Source organism: Mustela nigripes, chromosome 1 (assembly GCF_022355385.1).
Source record: "Mustela nigripes isolate SB6536 chromosome 1, MUSNIG.SB6536, whole genome shotgun sequence".
Lineage (NCBI taxonomy): Eukaryota > Metazoa > Chordata > Mammalia > Carnivora > Mustelidae > Mustela > Mustela nigripes.
Window position 1 is genome coordinate 185,853,467 of NC_081557.1, and position 22,295 is coordinate 185,875,761.

At 33.6% G+C, this 22,295-nt stretch overlaps 1 protein-coding gene across 1 annotated transcript in view; it reads left to right on the forward strand.

Moving 5' to 3' along the window:
- The window catches only part of FAT4 (FAT atypical cadherin 4), a 179,439-nt gene that overhangs the window by 59,844 nt on the left and 97,300 nt on the right, over positions 1-22,295 (forward strand). The window contains exon 2 of the mRNA XM_059378162.1: positions 18,244-18,375. Coding sequence (XP_059234145.1) covers positions 18,244-18,375 — 132 coding nt within the window. The remainder of the gene's footprint in view (positions 1-18,243; positions 18,376-22,295) is intronic.

A 22,295-nucleotide genomic window follows, 5' to 3' on the forward strand; every position in this document is an offset into this window, starting at 1 on the left:
GAGAGCCTGATATAGGGCTCAATCCCACAGGACCCGAGCCAAAAGCAGAGGCTTTAACCCACTGAGCCACCCGGGCGCCCCTCAAAAGATTTTCTTGACTTTGATGCTTCCCATAAAAGCATTTTAAGAAACTATTTAATTACTACTTTTAACTGATTAAAAAATTGTATAAGAAAAGTTTTAATGTATGATTATTGTATATGCTTTTCATTTGACTAAGTAATTACTTAGACGTACAGTCACCTGCACTACAAGTATACAAAACTTATTTTTATTATTATGTTATATTTACCTGATATCATACAAAATGTTATTCATTTTGCATCTGGGAGCCCCATTATATATATGAACAAGTTGAGGCTTAGAAAAGGTGACAAGTGTTTGGATAAATAGAGTAAGAAATGTTGGCAAGTCCTCACAAACCAAAGCAAACTTAGGACATTTTCCTTGATTTTAGTATAACTTTAGCAAAAACAAAAACAAAAAAAGTTAGATGTTTTAAAAATACTTATTAAAAGTAGAGAAAACCTTGTTCATTTATTGACACAATTATTCTCTCTAGTGGGCAAGGGAGTGTAAGTTATATGTTGTTGGTTCGTTTAATAAACAGTTTACTCAAGCAGAAAACCTGAAAGAAATTGTAGACATATACTGAAAGTAATAGATTATAGAACTCCTAAAGAAATGTCCCTATTTTCTAGTAAATAAGTTATATGTATTTAATCTTTCTCTTCAAATTTTGAACCTATTTAATATATTTTAAAGAACTAAATTTCTAATTTGTACTTCCCATGTTTCATGGAATTGAATTCTTAGGGAAATTAAGTGGGTGAAGGTAATTATTAAAAAGACATAAATTAAAAGAGATAAACTTTGGTTGTTTCGAACGCTATTAAGACAATTAAGTGATAGTGTTAACCTACAAAAGCCAGGTCATTTTTGTCACAATTGTCTACATTGAGGTTTTCTTCAGAAAATACTTTTGAAAAGAAAGATCTGTATAATGTAATGTATAAATGTTTGCAGTAGTTTAAGGGAAATTTTATGTGAAAATTTTCCCAATGTTTTTTCAGATATAATATATAGAATATATAAAAATATTGTCAATAAAATCACTTTGACAATGATTAATCACTCTTTAATATTAGTAAAAACGTTAGTAATGACTACTAAAACTGACCTATTCTCTCATAAGAAACTATTCTCTGATTAACTGAACAAATAATCACAAGCTGTAATATATAAATACAATCACTAGAGGAAAGGGATAGATTTCCTGTAGCTTTTATTAACATATGAAGACTGTGAGAATTCTGTTAGTCTAGACAAGAGAACTGCCATATTTCTTTTGCCTTCCTTATTTTGACAGATTGAAGTGCTTGCAATTCTATATTACCAGGCTTCCATGAATCCCCTACTTAGATATAGTTTAATTTTTGCATACTTACCAGGTGTTTAAAAACTGTGATTGGTTTCTTTTTTTTTTCCAGCCATTTAATTTTTTATTTTTTATAAACATATGTTTTTATCCCCAGGGGCTTAAGTGGGTAGAAGAAAAATCAATGAAACAAGATGGAATTGGGAGGGAGACAAACCATAAGTGACTCTTAATCTTTTTTTTTTTTTTAATGACTTACTTATTTATTTTAGAGAGCAAGAGAGAGGTTGAGAGAGAGAGAGAGAGAGAGATTGATTGCAGGAGTGGGAAGGGCAAAGCAAAATAATCAAACCATATTTCATGGAGATGGTTAGCTGTAGTCAGTACATATTCATAATTGGCATATCTTTTTCATGACTTTTGAGTCTTAAATCTTGCATAAGTATACAGATATTTTCTTGTATTTTGCATGATTTTGCATTCTACTGGGAGAATACATTTCTGTAGCAATTTAAAGAGTTCTTGAGAGTTAAATATTTTTTAAAGTTTACTGAGTTTCTTTTGATATTGCTATTTTATTAAAAAATCTTTGGTAACTCGGCTCTGACAATGAAAAATAGAGGACAAATGGCCTTCTGTACTGAAACATCTTTTTCATTTTATTTGTTGTTTATTTCTTTATTCTTGAAATTTAATAAATTTCCCTTCTGTTAATTAGTTATTATTTTCATAGTCAACAGGAGATAATTCTTAGGTTTTCATTAATTTATATTTTTGTGATAGTTGACGGTTCATCCTTGCTCTGAATTTTGCATTTTGGGGGCACTGGGGTGGCTCAGTGGTTAATCATCTGCCTTTGGCTCAGGTCATGATCCCAGAGTCCTGAGATCAAGCCTCACATTGAGCTCTTTGCTTGGCAGGGAGCCTACTTCTCCCTCTCCCTCTGCCTGCCTCTCTGCCTACTTGTGCTCTCTCTTTCTCTGTGTCAGATAAATAAATAAAATCTTAAAAAACAAAACAAAACAATTCTCTTCACTCCTGTGAATATAACAACAAAATATGTTTCTGCAATGAGCATATGGGTTTACTTTTTTTTTACATTTTGTATTCTTTAGTTTTTATTTAAATTCCAGGTAGTTGACATATAGTATTGTATCAGTTTTTGTTATACAATGTAGTGATTACTTACATAACATTACCTGGTGCTCATCACGACAACTGCACTCCTTAAGCCCATCACCTATTTCATCCATCCTCCTAGCCCTTCTCTGGTAACCATCAGTTTGTTCTCTATAATTAAGACTCTTTTTCTTGATTTATCTCTCTCTCTCTTTTCCTTATGATTTTTTGCTTTGTTTCTTAAATTCTTCAATTCCACATGTGAGTGAAATCATGTGGTTTTTGTCTTTCTCTGACTTATTTTGTTTAGCATTTTACTCTCTAGCACCATCCATGTCATTGCAAATGGCAAGATTTCATTCTTTTTATAGTTGAATAATATTACATTGATGTATATATGTATATGTATATGTATTAGTGTGTGTGTGTGTGTATATATATATATATAGAGAGAGAGGATATATATACATAGAGATGATACATACTTAAGATTTGAAATATATATAAATGTCTATAAGATAGATGGATAGAGAAGATTGGGTCATATATCGCACATCTTCTCTATTCATTCATCATTGAATGAGCACTTGGGCTGCTTTCATATCTTGGCTATTGTAAATAATGCTGCTATAAACACAGAGGTGCTAGTATCCCTTTAAATTAGTGTTTTTGTATTTTTTGGGTAAATACCTATTACTGCAATTGCCAGATCACAGGGTAGTTCTATTTTTAACTTTTTGAGGACCCTCCATACTGTTTCCCACAGGGGCTGCACCAATTTTTATTCCTACCAACAGTGCATGAGGGTTCCTTTTTCTCCACATCCTTGTCAACATTTATTGTTTCTTGTGTTGCTGATTTTACCCATTCTGATTTGCATTTCCCCAATACTAAGTTGATAAATTCTTTTCAAGTGTCTGTTGGCCATATGTATGTATGTCTTTTTTGGAGAAATGTCTGGTCATGTCTTCTGTCCATTTTTTTAATTGGGGTGATTTTGGGTGTTGAATATATAAGTTCTTTATATATTTTAGATACTAATGCTTTATTGGCTATATCATTTATAAATATCTTTTTAATAGGCTGCCTTTTAGTTTGTTGATTATTTCCTTCATTGTGTAGAAGCTTTAATTTTCATGTCATGCCAATATTTATTTTTGCTTTTGCTCCCCTTGCCTTAGTGGACCTATCTAGAAAAAAGTTGTTACTACTGATGTCAAAAAAGTACTGGCCGTGTTCTCTTCTAAGATTTTTATGGTTTCAGGAGTCTTTAATCCATTTCGAATTTCTTTTTGTGTATGGTGTAAGGCAGTGGTCCAGTTTCTTTCTTTTTCATGTTGCTGTCCACTTTTTCCAACACTTTTGGTTGAAAAGACTATCTTTTTCCCATTAGATATTCTTAATAGCTTTGTCAAAAATTAATTTACTACATAGTTGTGTACTTATTCCCTAGTTTTCTGTTCTGTTATGTTGATTTATGTGTCTATTTTTGTGCCACTACCATACTGTTTTTATTATTATAGCACTGTAATATAACTTGAAATTCAGAATCGTGATCTCTCCAGCTTTACTTTTTTTTTTTTTTCAAGATTGCTTTGCTGTTTGAGGTCTTTTGTGATTCATACAAATTTTAGGATTGTTTGTTCTAGTTTTGTGAAAAATACTGTTGGTATTTTGATAGGGATGGGATTAAATGTGTACATTTTTTTGGATAGACATTTTAAGAATATTTGTTCTTGCAGTCCATGAGTATGGAATGCCTTTCCATTTCTTTGTGTCATCTTGAACTTCTTTTATCAGGGTTTTACAGTTTTCAGAGTACAGGTCTTTCACCTTTTTGATTATGCTTATTCCTAGGTATCTTATTATTTTGAGTCCAATTATAAATTGTATTGTTTTCTTAATTTCTGTTTCTGCTGCTTCATTATTGGTGTAGACAAATGCAACAAATTTCTGTATCTTGATTGTGTTCCTGCGACTTGCATGAATTTATTAATCAGTTCTAGCAGTTTTCTTGTCAAGTCTTTTGGATTTTCTATATATAGTATTATATCATCTGCAAATAGTGAAAGTTTTACTGATTTGGATCCTTTTTATTTTCTCTTGTTGTCTGATAGCTGTGGCTAGGACTTCCAGGACTATGTTGAGTAAAAGTGAAGAGAATGCACATCCTTGTCTTGTTTCTGATGTTAAAGGAAAAGCTCTCAGTTTTTCCTCCTTAAAGATGATGTTAGCTGTGGGTTTTTCATATATAGCCTATATTATGTTGAAGTATATTCTCTCTACACCTACTTTGTTGAGGGTTTTTGTTTTTGTTTTTGCTTCTACTGAAATAATCTTGTGGTTCTTATCCTTTCTCTTATTGATGTGACCTATAACATTGACTTACTTGAGAATACTGAATCACCATTGCAGCCCAAGAGTAAATCCCACTTGATCATGGTGAGTGATTTTTATAATGTATTGTTGGATTCAGTTGAGTTTTGCATTTACATTCTTAAGGATATTGGCCTGTAGTTCTCTTTTCTGATGGAGATTTTATTTGGTTTTTCTATCTGGGTAATGAGCATATTGGCTTTTAAGTCATTGAATAAGCGTATATTAAGTGCCTCCTATATGAAGGACACTATGGTGGAAACTAAGCATTGCCATCAAAGCTTAGAAGAGAAGCAGTATTTCTGAGTTCATTTAAAGGATTTCTAAATATAATTAAAGCACAGTACACTACAAAAAATCTTTTGTTTTGACAGTGATTTCAAGATTTTCAGAAGCTATATATTTATTTCCCATTAAACAAAAATTATATTCATTCTTATGTATTGAAGAGCTAATGCGTTTTCAAATAAATTTAAATTGTTATAGTTTTTTTTTAAGATTTTATTTATTTATTTGTCAGAGAGAGAGAGAGAAAGAGCGCGAGCAAGCACAGGCAGACAGAATGGCAGGCAGAGGCAGAGAGAGAAGCAGGCTCCCTGCTGAGCAAGGAGCCTGATGTGGGACTTGACCCCAGGACGCTGGGATAATGACCTGAGCTGAAGGCAGCTGCTTAACCAACTGAGCCACCCAGGCATCCCTGTTATAGTTTTGAAGTAAAAAAAAAATAATCCCACACAACTCTAAAATGGGTTTTTTAAAAATGTTATTTATTTATTTGAAAGAGAGAGTATGAATAGGGTAGAGGCAGAGGAAGGGGGGAAGCAGGATCCCCACTGAGCAGGGAGCCAGATGTGAGGCTCAGTCCTAGTACCTGAAGATTCCAGGACCTGAAGGTCATGACCTGAGCCAAAGGCAGACACCCAACCATCTGAACCACCCAGACAGCCCTCTAAAATAGGGTTTTAATTTTATAGTTTGAGATAGTTGTTTAAGATCTGTAAGGAAGTATAACAAATATACTAATCAATTGAACAACTAAAATAAAATAGATTGGCTATAAGTCAAAACTGTATGTCATTTATGTCAAGTAATAGAAATTTCTCCCACAGAGAAGACTTATGTGCAATTGACCAGAGGTGAAATCGAGCAGAGAGATTATTTTGACATTACAGTAATTCCATTTACAAAAAAAGAGTGGGGGTACCAGGGTGGCTCAGTGGGTTAAAGCCTCTGCCTTCAGCTCAGGTCATGATCCCAGAGTCCTGGGATCTAGCCCTGTTTTGTGTTCTCTGCTCAGCAGGGAGCCTGCTTCCGCCTCTCTCTCTCTGTCTGCCTCTTTGCCTACTTGTGATCTCTGTCTGTCAAATAAATAAATAAAATAAAATAAAATAAAATCTAAAAAAATGTAAAAAAAATTAAAAATATTTAAAAAGTGTATTTTTTATTTAAATTCAATTAGCCAACATATAGTACATCATTATTTTTTGATGTGGTGTTCAATGATTCATTAGTTTTGTGTAACACCCAATGCTCTTCATACCACGTGCCCTCTTTAATGCCCATAAAAAAAAAAGAGTGTAGTCAAGTCTAATGTGGATACTAGAAAGCTACTAAAGATGGAGTGTATATATTCATGGGGACTACATTCTTTAATTGCAGTTCTGCCATTATTGTTCTCTTATAGATTTCCCATTTTTTCTTAATTTTCTACTCTTCCATAACATTCTACTCTTTCTTAAGGCAATCTGATTGACTCAATCTAGTCATAATTTGCTCCTCGTGGGTCAAGTAGTCCTACCTTCCTCCCCCAGTCTTTGGTTTGGGTGGGGGAAGATTTGAAGGTCACATCTTGTTTTGAGTTTCCCTTCTGAAAGTTAGGGGTATGGTATGTGAAGTGAGAGTAGGAAGTTATACAGGTAGGAAAATGTATTAATAGATTCACACAATAAAACTTAGCACACATGATAAGGTGTATCACAGATCATAGATATTGGTATATACAGTCTTTTATCTTTTTGCCTATTAAAAATAGTACTCTCTTATTTACAAATGAAGATTAAGTAAAATATTAAATTAATGTAGCCATTGTTTTGAATTGTGTATTTGTTAACTGTTGACACAATAATGTTGCATAATAACAAGCCACAAAAGTCTCAAAAGCCTACAGGAACGCACATCGTTCTTGTGAACCTGCAGGTAGGGTGCATTTTGGCTGATCTAAGCTCGGTTCAACTGGGAGGCTCTGCTTCAAACCATACAAGTGTCTTAGCTGAGACTTGTCAACTCAATACCTGTTGTTTTCATTCTGATACTAGTGGACTAGGAGAAACATACTGTTCTAGTGACCACAATAGATGTATAAGAGAGCAAGCATATTTCAAGCGCCCACCTGTGTCATATTTATAAATATCTCATTGACCAAAACAGTTGGCCATTGTGGATGAGTCCAAAGCCAAGGGGTAAAGAGAGAAAGCCCACCTTTAGTGAGAAGCTATAAAGTTGCTTATAGAGAGGGGTGAAGAATCAGGGTCAGTGATTCAGTCTACCACCATTTGTAATTCTAATATAAATCAAACTACTTTTCTGTTTTTCAGCAGTCTGAGTAGGAGTCTTATACATTTTATAAAATCCCTTGCTATAGGGCAAAAATAAGTGTGAAAAGTGAAGAAATACAAGGGTAGAATACTTTTATATGTTTGTTTTATACTATGTTTTCCTTTTGATATATGTTTACCACATTCAGATTAACATCTTTTGAAAAGTATACCACAGGATGCTTTTGCAGGGTATTTGTTTTGAAGAATAGTATAAAAAATTTCCATAAGCTTTGTATGCAACCACACATACTTCAACTTGATCCTTTATTCTGCATTTACTTTTGGGCGTCCTTAAGAATCTGTTAAAAGTCTGAAATTATGCAGTATTGATTTCAGGAAAAGTTGAAGTGGTTACACATGATTGCCTCTGCCTTAAAAGAAATCCTTATTTGGTTCTAATTTGAACAATATTGAAAGCACAACAAAACTAGCTTTCTATTATGTCACCACAAATTTAGTGAGTTATGGAAAGCATTTTGTTTCAAGAATGGAGTTAACTATGTCTTGTCCGCACTTCTAGCCATTCTTGTCATTTCTGGCTACTCTCCAAGCCTGCCTGTTACTCATACAGTTTCTTTCCTAGTTAGAAATGCATCAGAATCCCAGGAACATATGCTGCTGACTGCTAGAAGACTTCTAGTGATGAGAGATTAATGTAATTGCTTTTGTTTGAGAAATATAATTGGTCACAGTTACATACATGTAGCTTATATGAGAAATATGTTTTGTTTTAAACCTCATTATGTTTATTTTTACTTTGCTTTCAAAATTAAACTAAAAAAACCCTGAAATGTGCATGCTTCCTTCTTTCCTCATACTCCAGAACATTTGGAATAGAAACAGTACAAGTTTGTGTGAAATAAACACACAGGTATCTAAATACACACATAATTTAAAGTTAAAGTATAAAGTTTAAAATGACAAAATATTTGCTAGCCTAAGATTCCAAAAAGAGGAGATTATAATTCCCAAATTAAGTGTCATCTCCTTAAATATTATCTTTATACCATGTTTACTTTACTAAATTGTTTTCTGTAAAACAATTTAATAAAACAAAATTTAGTGTATATATATATATGTATATATATATATAGCATGGAAGTGCTCCTCTTCTAGTAAAATGCAATAATTTTCCAGCTTTTTTGTCATTCTAAAGAAAAACTATACCTAAATACATAGATTTAATTTCTGATGATCTCTGAAACCTCAGCAAAGTCTGAGCCTGCAACAGACCTGTGTCCTCCAGAGTTCTGGTTCGCTTACACATACATAGTAGCAATGGCTCTGTTGGATTTCCCTAATAGGTTCCACCTAGCCCCTGCCTGGCTTTCATAACATGGAATCATAGATCTTTTCTCCAAAGTCCCATTTTTCCCTTTACTTTGAAGATTTGCATTTCAAAAGTTCAGAAATACCATCAGGATGAGAGAGCATACTATTAATACAGCTACCACATACTCTTTTGAATTAGATCGATTATACATTATAAATAAGTAACTACCTAAAAACATTGTTCACAGAATATGATTAGACCTTGCATACCTACATAGTCCAAACATTACATTCCTGACATTTAGGACTTTTAAATGTAAACTGTTCTTTGCTAAGGCCTTCTCATAACTAAAATATGAGTCAGTCACAAACCATAATAGAGTTTGGCTCGGCAGCATGATGAAGTGTTCTGGATGTAGTGAAATGTTTCGCCCAGACTCATGGCAGCAGAATTCCCAGTGGTCACCCAAAATAGGGAAAGAAATGAAGAACAAAATTAAAGGAACTATGCAAACCCTGGCACCAACCTTTCATGGCAATACAGTGTTTTATTGTTGTTAAGAAATGAAAGCACTTAAGAGACTAAACACATAAATAATAATACATGTTGAATTTTCTCTTTCCTAATGACTGAATTTAGCTCTCAACTTGAAATTTTGAAAAAGAGTATGTATGTATGTCCTATCAAATGAAATGATATAGTTAGTTCAATAAGAGAAGGAACATAGAATGTCAGACTTTCTGTTGAAATTAAATTAGAAGTTCTGCTATGTAATCTTAGTATATATAGGCTTTAGCATAGATTTACTAAATAAAACCTTGTTGTTAGAAGCTTGTATAGCACATAAAATGTGTCAATCTCATTGAATTAAATGAATCCTGTAATAGTCGACTTGAACTGAACAGTGACCATGTGAAACTATTGCCAAACATTTAAAATATAAATTTGATTATTTATTGGAGCCGTGGTTTTGATGTATTTTCTCCTGATGTTTTTCTTTAATGAATGTTGTGCTCGAGTTTCAAATTTCATATCAAGTCCCAGAATATTCCTTTTTACACACCACCCGATGTGGTGACAGCAAGCTGTCCCCTAGCACAAAGCCTCTCACTGCACTGAGGGCAGACCTCTACTTCGCACAGTCTCCTCTCAGGCAGGAAAGGTGGAGTTTTCCTTTGCCAGGGTCAAAGGAAATGACTGGCCAGGCGTGATGGTTGTACTGATCATCGTGGGGATTTCAGCTTGGTTCATTTGCTTTCAACTTCAAGCCCTCACTTGAGTGTGCATACAGAAAATGAAGTGGTAGGTCTCAGCATCTTGTTTTCACTCTGATGAATAAAAGTTGTTTTGAGTGTAGATTAGACTTTTCCCCCCAGTGAATTTCAGTAGCACCTACACAATATAAAGTAGAGCATCATGGGGGTGCCTGGGTGGCTCAGTGGGTTAAGCCTCTGCCTCCAGCTCAGGTCCTGATCTGGGATCAAGCCCCGCATCGGGCTCTCTACTCAGCAGGGAGCCTGCTTCCTCCTCTCTCTCTCTCTGCCTGCCTCTCTGCCTACTTGTGATCTCTGTCAAATAAATAAAAATAATTAAAAATCTTAAAAAAAAAAAGTAGAGCATCATGTAGTAAAGTGCTCTTTGAGTGACCTCATAATGACCTATTAAGGGTAATGCACATTTGAAAGAGCTTAGTTATTCCTTCAGGTTTACTCATGATTTGTGTGGTGTTTTGTGTAGCTGTTTCTGAAGTAGTGATGTGTGTTGATTACATTCCAGTCTCCCAAGTGGGAGATTTTCTGAACGAAACATACATATTTGTCTAAAGCTCTTTTAAGTTATCATTTTGAGTATGAAGTTATTGAGTTACCATCCAATAGGATTTCATATCATAAAATTTATACATGATGGCATGAGAGGCAAACAAAAGCTAGGAAATCAATAGGATTTGGATTGATTCTAAATATCATTGTGATAGAAGGCAACTTTGATCAATGCACTTTTTTTTTTTTTTTTTTGGCCTATTCTATTGCTTGGGGTCCTTTGTTTATTTTGGAATTATACACCAAAAAAGAATGATGTTGCCTTCCAAAGCAATTGCTCTTATTGACAGCTCTATAATTTTTCATTTTCTGTTAAGAAGTATTATCATTAAAGAGGACTAATATGCAAAGGAAATCAAGGTGAGGTGAACTGATTAGCAGATTTTTTCTTTTTTTTATTATGTTCAATTAGTGAACATATAATACATCATTAGTTTTTGATGTAGTGTTCAACAATTCATTAGTTATGTATAACACCCAGTGCTCATCACAACACATGATCAATGTACTCTTTTTTTTTTTTTTAAAGATTTTATTTATTTATTTGACAGAGAGAGAGAGAGATCACAAGTAGGCAGAGAGGCAGGTAAAGAGAGGTGGGGGTCGGGGAAGCAGGCCCCCTGCCGAGCAGAGAGCCCTATGTGGGGCTCGATCCCAGGACCCTGAGATCATGACCTGAGCCGAAGGCAGAGGCTTAACCCACTGAGCCACCCAGGCACCCCTCAATGTACTCTTTTATACTAGTAACATATCTACTGTATTAAATTTGCTGAACTTATGCAAATAAGTTTTTTTTTTCTGATAAAAATGCAAAAATAACCTGGGTTTTTTTTTTTTTAATGGAAATCTCTCTATGGTAAAAAGTATATGCTAGGCATACATAAGTTGTAAGAATGGAAATCAAAATCTCAGAGTTTAAAAGGCACTAATTCACTGAACAGTAAAAATGATCTTTGGTAACATGAAGAGATTCTCACTGACGAATTCCTGTAATATGCACATTTATTGAAGAAATCAGAGCAACAAAATTCTGTTGTTGAAATATATATATATATATTTTTTGGTGGGACTGTTAGTTAAATAAGAGGTGTATTGAAAAGCAATCTTTATGGGATTGTCACATCTTTGGAAACCATATGTATGAACTCTAAGCATCATTTTTGGTGTAATGTTCTGTCACAGTTTATGTGGTCTAGGTAATAATATTACTTGAGAAACTTAATTTGGGGGTGTCAGTTTCACAAAAGTAAAAGGACAATAATGTAAGTATTTTTGCCACTAAAAAAGCAACTAATCACATACTGTATGTCTTGATGCATCTTTTACTATTTTGGGATTTTGTGTACTTCATGTCTATCTCACCAACCATTTAGATTTTAGTCATTTCTGAAAAATGAATATCTATGATTGCATCTTTTAAGAAAAAGAAACAAATTCTTTTTAGACAACTTTTATTGATATCTATAGAGAATTTATCTAGTTCCCTTACTTATTATACCACTACCACTTCCCTACTCAATGATTAGTTTTCAGTGGCATTGTTAAAGCAAACCTTCACAGATTATTTTCCCTTATTGTGAATAAGAAAAAACTTAAAAATGAAAATAACTGTAGATAAAATAGTATTTGTAGAGTAGATATCAAATCTAAATTTCTTCAAAGTCATTTTCTTATTGATATCAAATGCATATTTTGTTTGAAAGCTCATTGTCTTCATGCATAGATTAGAAGCTTTGGTCTAAGATATTCAGCTTGCACTCTAGCTCTGGCTCTGGCTCTTTCCACACACAGATCTCTGGAAAAAAATCACTGGGCTCGAGATAGGAGGCTGGCCATTGCTTTTCTTAGATAAATGACTTGACATTTCAATGCCTTAATTTTGATTCTATGTAAAATAAAAGAGATGGACTTGATGATATTTAATGTTCCTCCTCAAATTTTAATACATCTACCTGCAAATATATGGATTTCTGAGCTTTTAGTGTACTATAAACTCTATAGTTCCCAAAAGGAAAAAGAAATGGGTTGTTTTTCATTCTTATTTATTAAGAACCATTTTATATAGTTTGTAAGAAGGTTTGAATTAAAAAAAAATGTTTTAGATATGTGTTCATCCTTATTCACTAAGAACCACTTTATTTAGCTTGCAGAGATGTTATCAATTTAAGAACATGCTTTCAATTGTGGTTGATTAAATGACCACAATGAAATTACTGATTTATTAACTGGGGGATCAGTTCATAATGGACCCTGATATTGTAGTCAATTCCTTAACCTTGTCTATAACATATTACCTTTGTAATTTCAATTTAAATCAGTGATATGCCATGTTTTATACTGATCTGATAATTGATATTGCTAATTAATGATTACTTATTGAGTATGCTGATTTATTCACTTAAAAATTAAAAATTAATCCCCAAGATATAATATCATTCTTGATTCACTGCAGAATAAAATGACAGACTACATATTACAGAAAAAAGGTTGATATAGAAGCTTTGTACTCATTTCATAGCAACTATTTACACAGTTTATAAATAATGAATTTTTTTCTTTTTAAATATCTATTTAACAATTCAGCAGCCAGAATATCAAGTACTCTTCCTTCAGCATAAAAAGTTTGGTAAAAATACTTAAAGCCACATTTTTTAAATTTAAATTTTACCTTTATTAAACCAACAAAAGACAGCCTGTTTTTAAATTAATTGGTCATTAGCCCCCTTAAACTCAATCATGTTTTTGTTTCTAAATATAATCATTCATTTAGCAGGGTTTCACTGCCTAAGGATCAGGTGTCTCAGCCAAGAAAGTCATTATTCTGCAGGTCTTTAGAGGTGGTGGTATTGGACAATACCTATGGCTCAACCATTAGCTGCAGCTGATGTTTTGTTATGAGTAAGTCAACCACAAAGTTACCAACTGCCCTTGTAATTGTAGCAGGTGAAACCACATATGTTTTTGAAGCATCAACTACCTAAGCACAAAGGTCAATATTTGATAGGTGGCATAAATGTGCAAGTGCTTTATCTTCATGGTGTAATGTTTCTTTAACCTTGAAGAGTAAATTTTCACAAACTTTCAGAATAGATACCTTGGAAATGCCTCCTGGACTTAAATTATGGAAGCTGTTGGCAGTTTCTGTTTTGTTTTTATTTTAAATATAGCCACTTGTGAAGAAAGTTTTGGAGTTCAAAATGTGGACAAAATGTGAACAAAATGTGTTATTTTATTTATTTTATTTTAATTTTGAAAAATGAATATTTAAGTGCAATTATTTTATTTCAAGTCTAAACAATTGAAAGATAAACATAAAACACTGAGTGGCAGTGCTAGGACTAAAAACTTAGCTGTGCAGTAGGTTTTGATTTGTCTCTTTAAGAGAAGAATGCATTTTTCAACATATACATTTCTTAGCTTAGGAACAATATTGTAGACTATTTTAAAATCTTAGAATTTTAAAACAAACTACTAATAGCCCTTGTCTGTATTATGAAAGTGATCTCATTTGTACAGAAAGAAATCTTTAAAAATTTTAAAGTCTTAATTCTTTTTTTTTTTAAGATTTTTTTTTATTTATTTACTTGAGAGAGAGACAGTGAGAGAGAGCATGAATGAGGAGAAGGTCAGAGAGAGAAGCAGACTCCCCATGGAGCTGGGAGCCCGATGCGGGACTCGATCCTGGGACTCCAGGATCATGACCTGAGCCGAAGGCAGTCGTCCAACCAACTGAGCCACCCAGGCGTCCCAAAGTCTTAATTCTTGTTTCTAGATATCTTTTCTAAACTATTAATGTTTCACTCCTGTGTTTTATATTTATATGATACCATATATCCTATGATAAATGATATGCAAACAATTCATATCAAATCTTAGTCTGAAGAAAGCATTATAATGGAATAGGACTTTTAGGTTAGTGGAAGATCTAAGAGCTAACCAAGCACATGTTAGGCTCTGGAGTCATCGGGAAGGTGGTAACTGGCAAGGGCAAAATGTAAGGCAATTCAAAGAATTATCCATGGTGTGGGAGACAAACTTTTTGAGATCAAGATGTCGACAATATTTCTATTATCAAACCCCATTCCTTTCCTGCAAGGGATGAGAACTGTCTTGTTTTCTTCTGTAGTTTTAGTGATTAATATATGCCTGTTGTGTGATAGATTCTAAAATATTGAATGAATAAATACTGGAATCAGTGAGAACCTCATCACAAACAGGGTCCATGGTCCTGAAATTCTTGGTAGGTAGAAACATGGAACAGAGGAGCAGGAGAAGTGAAGGGATTGCAGGATGACACCTACCTGTGCTAAGGAGTTCATATCTCCTTTTCTACATAATTCATTACCCTGGTCTATTGGGAGAACTGAGAAAAGTCATGCTAAATAGTTTTTGAGGATATCTGAGGAATTGTGGAATAAAAAATAGATACAGAGCAATTAAGAGAAATATCTATATTTCTGTCCCCCAAGAAAGATATAGGAAGTTTTTAACTTTTTAATTGGTAAGTTGACACTGATTTTAGGAAAAAGGATAGCCTGACATTAAATGAATAACAATGGGGTATCCAAAAAATAACATTTGCATATAGCAGATGCAATGATGAAATGTTCTAAATCTGTTTTTATAATTGGTTGACTATAGATACATTCAGAAATATTTAGTTTTGGACTCATTAGTATTAAACTAAATTTATTCTTTCTAATAAAATAGGAAAGCTCAGGGGCACCTGGCACAGTTGGGTAAGTAAGTGTCTGCCTTCAGCTCAGGTCATGATCCCAGGGTCCTGGAGTCCAGCTCCCTGCTCAACGGGGAATCTGTCCCTCCCTCTCCATCTGCCTGTCCCCCAGCTCATGCTCTTTCTCACTCTCTTAAAGAGATAAATAAAATGTTTGAATAAAATAAAGTAAAATAAAATAAAATAGGAAAACCATTTCTATACCTGAAATAATGAAATTAGCCAAAATCTCATAGAGCATACATGATCAGAGACTTCAAGAACTGTATTTAAGAATCAATATAATAGTCTTCTTTTCTATTATTCTATTTTTTCTTAAATTCTGACAGAGAGGGGCAGTTGGTTGAGCGATTGCCTTTGGCTTGGGTCATGATACTGGGAGTCCTGGGATGGTCCCACATGGGGCTCCCTGCTCAACAGGGAGTCTGCTTCTCCTGCTGACCTTTCTCCACTCATGTTTTCTCTCTTTCTCTCTCTCTCTCTCTCATTCTCTCTCTCTCCAATAAATAAATAAAATCTTAAAAAAAAATTCTGACAGAGAGAGATTTATTGACTGACCCACGATTGTATGGCTAGTTAGTTCATATGTAAGTGATTCAGATTTCCAGACAGAAATAATATGTGCATTTGGTTGTGACATATTTTTCAAATGATTCGTTGGTTTATTGAATATACACACTTAGACATGAGAGACAGTTTTGCATGGCAGTAGAGAAAACTTACTTTCCAGCTCTGTGTCATTGGGCAATTACTTAATCTCTTTACTTTTGTTAACTAGTTTCTCTTCTGGGAACATAATGATATTTTCCTCATAGGGCTCTTTAGAGAACTTTTAAAGTGTGTGTATGTGTATGTATATGTATGTATGTACACACACATATAACCTAAAACTATGTCTAGCATTTAGTATATTAGTTACTTTGTTATAATTATTAAAATACAGAAGGGGCTTGTTCAATTCATGCACTCACCATTTTTAATGAGGTAACTTTCTGGAATACCCAGCATGTTTCTAGTGCATGGTACTATTTCCCAATGCATCTTTGATGTCATATTTAATTGGTGCCAATATGGATTTCCCTTATCTCAACTAGTGTTCTTTCTTAAGCACATACACACGCACACACACTCCACAACTCATACACTTTGATAAACACACACATTCATATTCACATTCTCTCACAAATACACTTATAAAATATCTTTCTCTCTCTTTCACACACACACATGAGCATAAACAAGGTTGGCGTGTTGGTTTCCAATTAGACCAAATCATAAAGCTACAGATGAAAGACAATTTAGAATTGAGAAAAAAATCTATTAAGCTAAAATGTCAGAGTTGAATAATGAGGTATTTCCATCCATTATCTCTTATTCTTCATTTATTTTTCTACTGTGTTTTAAGGATTGTGCACACATATATGAAAATTCAGGCATCTATAATATGAAGATAATTATTAATTTCTAAAAGCATTAATAGTTATACATTTGGATGACCATTGGTCATTGATTCTTAAATCCATATTTTTCAAGCTTTTGAAAAAATATATATCTATATATATCAAAGCTCCTCCTACATGAAAACTTCAGATGCATTCAGTATGTTCCAGAGATGAGATTATAAGTTTGACTTTGGGTTGTAGGACCTGGAATTCTGGTTTATAAAATCCTTTTCCTCAAAGTCTCTCCCTAGCTCTAAGGAACTCCTAGGTCTGTGCTCACACCTTTAAAACCAAGATTAACTTTTTATCAAACACTTCCCTACTATTAAAAGATGGAATTAGAGGTATCATAATTCTTTAGTACTTAATTTTATATATTGTTTTCTGGGTTTTTCTTTTTATCATTTGCTCATCCACTTATTAGTCTAGCTATGTTATCATTCCCATCCATTCCCTGTCAGAGAATTATGACAGTCCTACCTCTTGCTTCCCCCTCAACCCCACTCCACCTCCTCCCAGAAAAGAAAAAACCAGAATTCTTTTACTCTCTTCTCTTTCCTCATATTCATCTGCATTGCTCTGAGATCTGATGGAGTTTTTACAGTTTAACTATAAAATACGACATTTCATCCTATGAGAAAAATGTCTTAGTTATATCCTAGCTAAATGGCTGGATGGTTTTTCTCCATGACTTAATTTTGTGACCCAACTGGGGAAACTTACAATTTTATTAGCAGCTGTCTTCCCTTTTCTCATCAGATATACAGCTTTTAGCACCTAACTCAAAAGAGAAAACACATGGTTTGAAGTTCATATTTAGACTTCACAAACCCTTCCTTCTAAATAATTTTTCTGAGGCAGAGAAGCAAACAAATAACTCTGACTAGGATCTTTCAAACAAAACTGTTAATATTTGCAGTCTATATAAACAGTACATTTGTTTAGCTGTAGTCACATTTAGAAGTCCTGATACGAAGGGAACTAGAAAGAAAAGAAGATGCATGTATTTTCCCCCATGAGTTGGGAGTTCACTTTAAAAAGGAAAATGGTGAGAGTCTCTTAAAACTAAATGTGAATGTCTTTATTTCTCCCAGACATTGCTAATATGTAAACATTTCATGAAGAAATTCTACACCCCCTCATTTGTGTGTCTGGTGACATTTAATGGTTGAATGGCAGGTGGTCCTAAGTCTGGGCAGTTCTTCCATGGTGCACAAATCTGGGGATTAAAGCAACAGTTAATCAGTGGGCCTTTTCTTGTATAAACTCCAAGGCACCCCTGTAAAGTCAGTTACTATCAATAAGTCAAATGATTTTTACTTGGATTTTATAGTTTTTGTGAAGATTTCACAGCTTCCTTTAGGATACTTTCTGTTATTTGGATGTTATATAAAGGTTCTGATTCCTTTTGGAAGGCTTAGCTGGCCAGTGGGATCCTGGTATACATCTTAACTGGTACCTTGCAGGCATGTGGGACACTCCTGTTTCTTTCTCTCCTGGTAGGTTGAAATAACACTTCAGGATATCAATGACAATCCGCCAGTATTTCCAACAGACATGATGGATCTTACCGTGGAGGAGAACATTGGAGATGGCTCTAAGATTATGCAGCTGACAGCGATGGATGCTGATGAGGTAACTCAGAGCCTGAATTTGTTTTGAAACCTAACATTCCAGGGATCTATTGAATTTCTACTATACATTGGCCACTTTTGGGATCCAATAATCAAGGTTAAGCATTGTATGCTCTTTTCCAAAGAATGTTAATTGTTGAAATGTGATATAAGAGGGCTAAGATAGAGATTATCGAGAGGTAATTTTGCTTTGATCAGCAGTTTATTCAGTTAATTGCTGGTTGCATTTAGGTTTCTTAGTCAAATTATTTTCTCAAATAATTAAAAAATATCTACAGATATAACCTTGTATTTATGTCTTTATCATTCCAATTTGCTCTCATAGCAGCTAAAGATTGCTGTTTTAATTTGCATTTGGAAAAAACAGGTTATTTAAAATTAAAATATTTTAAAGTCTATGCTATAGTTTTTCACTTAAATTGCATATATCCGTAAAACAAAATAAATGATTTAATAACAGCCTTATACATTTTAAGGAAATTATCTAGGTAAGCTAATAATTTTTCAAATCTGTTAATAAACAGAAATTTCTTGGGGCGCCTGGGAGTCTCAGTCAGTTAAGCATCTCACGCAGTTTGGGCTCAGGTCATGATCTCAGGGTCCTAAGATAAAGCCCCACATTGGGCTCTGTGCTCAGTGCAGAGTCTGCTTGAGATTCTTTCTCCGTTCCCTTTTACTTCTCCCTGACCCCCCCCCCCCCACCTCAAATAAATATCTTTTAAAAAGGAAACAGAAATTTCTTACTAATGGTGAATGTGAAATTTGGGGCACAATTTAGATTACTATCTTCTGTATTTGTATTTCAAATTTAGCTATTTAATCACAGTGTTCTAAATGGCTAACGATTTATATTATTTGCAGTTTATGATTTTTCTGTGAAAAAAAGCCCATTACCTGTTTTTTTTTTTTTTCCCTTCTTGCTAGGTAAAGGAATTAATTAATGTTATGTAATTATGAAAAGAAGGATAACTTTCTCTGACACCAGTATCCCCTCCACATAAAGCTAAGCCCAACACACATCAGATGATTTAATTTTTAAAATTTCCCTCCCTTAACAATGATGTGAGAGATACTGATGATGGCATTATCTTTCCAGGCAAATGCCAGAGTAAAGGTAAGAAAGAGAAGAAGAGAGGGTTTTATGTTTAGTTAGAGTGTGAAGTCTTGATCTGGTACCTTAGGAAGAAGATATCTGCCTTGATGTCTGCTACTTCTCTTTCTAGTCAGTTTGACTTGGAGGTTTCCAGCATTTGAACAGGAACAGATCTCAAATGGAGTTTTCTCTAACTGTGAGATGTTATTCCACAAGTCCCTGGAGTTTGGCTGCCATCTGAGTAGTGAGAAGGACATGGTACAGTCTTTACCAAGAAAATTGAAGGGACATCTTTGTTCTTAGCAATTCCGAATCAGAGGGATGAGAGAAAATTGGAAATGTTACTTTGGTGAGTTGTGGTCAGATATTAGAGAAAGCTAGAATTCAGGATCTAGTCCAATGTATAGGTATGTAACAAAACATCAAAGACAATTAACAGATTTAGGATCCAGTATCTAAAAAGGTACAAACATAATTCTTTCTACAATTACTCCCATTTTAAAAAGATAATTGTAGTAAACTAATTTGTTTGCATTATTTACAAAAGTCATTATTTACAATTTCTTATGTAAGTGTAATAAAAATAGTGACTGACTAAGGTTATAAGAACCTTGCTGAATCCTTAGAAACAAGGTTCCATGTCAGTTTTTCCAAGGGGCTTTTTTGGCTCCATAAAATCAACCTTAGTTCCTTAAAATTGTTTGATCATATGTGAATATACACAGATCTTTCTCAAATATGACATTTCAATCAAGTCTTGGTAATATAACCAGTATTTCCAATTGTCCTTTTGAAGGAGAATGGATTCTCATTGAATTTGTGCAAATAACTATATTGCCATGAAACAACTATATTACCAGAAAAAATAGTTTCTGAATTCTGGAGGGATCAGGTAGGGAGAAAAAGCAAATGCTTTATCTTTGTTTACAAAGGTATACATTACCAATCTTCTATAAGTCATAGCAAATAGAAATAGAAAAGTAGAAAAGAAAAAAAAAGTTCCTTACATCTGGTAAAACAAAACATTAAAAACCAGCAGTGTTTTAAACAAAAGTCAAACAAAATTATAATCATCCTCCTTAGTTCAGTTAGTCATATGTAATTAATGCTTGTCCTACTTGTATCCATTTTTTTTTTTATTAGCTCTGGAAATTCTTACTCCATTTAGTTTTGTTTTGTTCTGTTTAAAGATATTTATTTATTTATTTATTTATTATTTATTTGTTTGACAGAGAGAGAGAGCACAAATGGAGGGAGCAGCAGGCAGAGGGAGAGAGAGAAGCAAGTTCCCCACTGAGCAGGGACTCTGATGGAGCAGTGCTCCATCCCAGGAACCTGGGATCATTACCTGAGCCAAAGGCAGTGCTTAATGGACTAAGCCACTCAGGCATCCCTTGTTTTGTTTTTATTTGAAAGTTATCAGAAACCTGTATTTTGGAGTATTTTCCATGAGTCTTCTTGAAGATGAAACATTTTTGCCAAATATCAGAATGAAACAACTGCCTATAAATGACAAAAGACTTAAAAATAGCCACAGTTAAAAATCTGATGAGATTTCACTACAATTTGCAAGGAAATGTGTGTAAAATGTTACATATCATTTTAAGATAATAACTGGAATTATGACTGAAAACATTGTGCCACAACATATCAGATTTCCAGGAATTCTACACTATTTCTGGAACACTTATAACATCCCTATACAACATAAAAATGCCTTCATATTATTTATTTGGCAATGTTTTCCACATAATTTAAAATATCAAAAAAACTTAATTATCTTTAATGACTTAATATTTTTATAAGGAGAAAGACCAAATGTTTTGAGATGTTTCAGGGACCCTCTTAAAATCAAAGTTAATTCAAGTCAAAAAAACTTCATTTAGAATTTGTTTTTTAGGAAGGTTGTCAAAAAATATCAAAAGGCTTTAAGATCATAAGTCACTATAGGCATTTAAGACCATAAATCACTATGAAACAATATTCAGTTATCTATTTAACCACAGTGACAATTAAAGACTTCATAGGCAGGGTGCCTGGGTATCTCAGTGGGTTAAGCTGCTGCCTTCGGCTCAGTTCATGATCTCAGGGTTCTGGGATTGAGTCCCGAATCGGGCTCTCTGCTCAGCAGGGAGCCTGCTTCCTCCTCTCTCTCTGCCTGCCTCTCTGCCTACTTGTGATCTCTCTCTGTCAAATAAATAAAAAAAATCTTAAAAAAACAAAAAAAGACTTCATAGGCAAATATAGAAGACTTCGTGGTTCTGAGTAAAACTTAATTCTTTTAATATTGAGAGTCCTAGGCTTCAGTAATAAAAGATTTGATAAAAACAACACAGGAAATTATTTTGATGAAACACAATTCTTGTTTTTTAGGTATATCACTTTGAAAGGTAAGGAAATCCTTTTATAATCTCCAGTGAGAGCAGACCAATGGACCAAGAAAATTTTGTCCTTTTAACAGATAGAAAACAAAATTCTGATTTTGCACCAGGTTACTTTGATATTAGGACTCATTTGTTTAATTAAATTCATTCTGATCTTAGGCAGATCATAAAATTCATTTTCCTCAATATCCTTAGTGCTTTTAGTTACACACATTAGAATTTTTCACCCTTAGAAGCCTTTGATTTCTAACAAAAGCTAAGAAGTAAGCAATTGTAAACTGTCTTTTATGTTAGCATTCTGTGGATTGGCAGACCTATAAAATTTTTTTATAATTTCTAGAAACATGTACTTTCATGGACTATCTTTAGTTTCTCTAAAAGGAAGCTAAAAGTACATAGCTTATGTTCAATAACATGTTTCAATATTTCATTTTATTTGGAAAT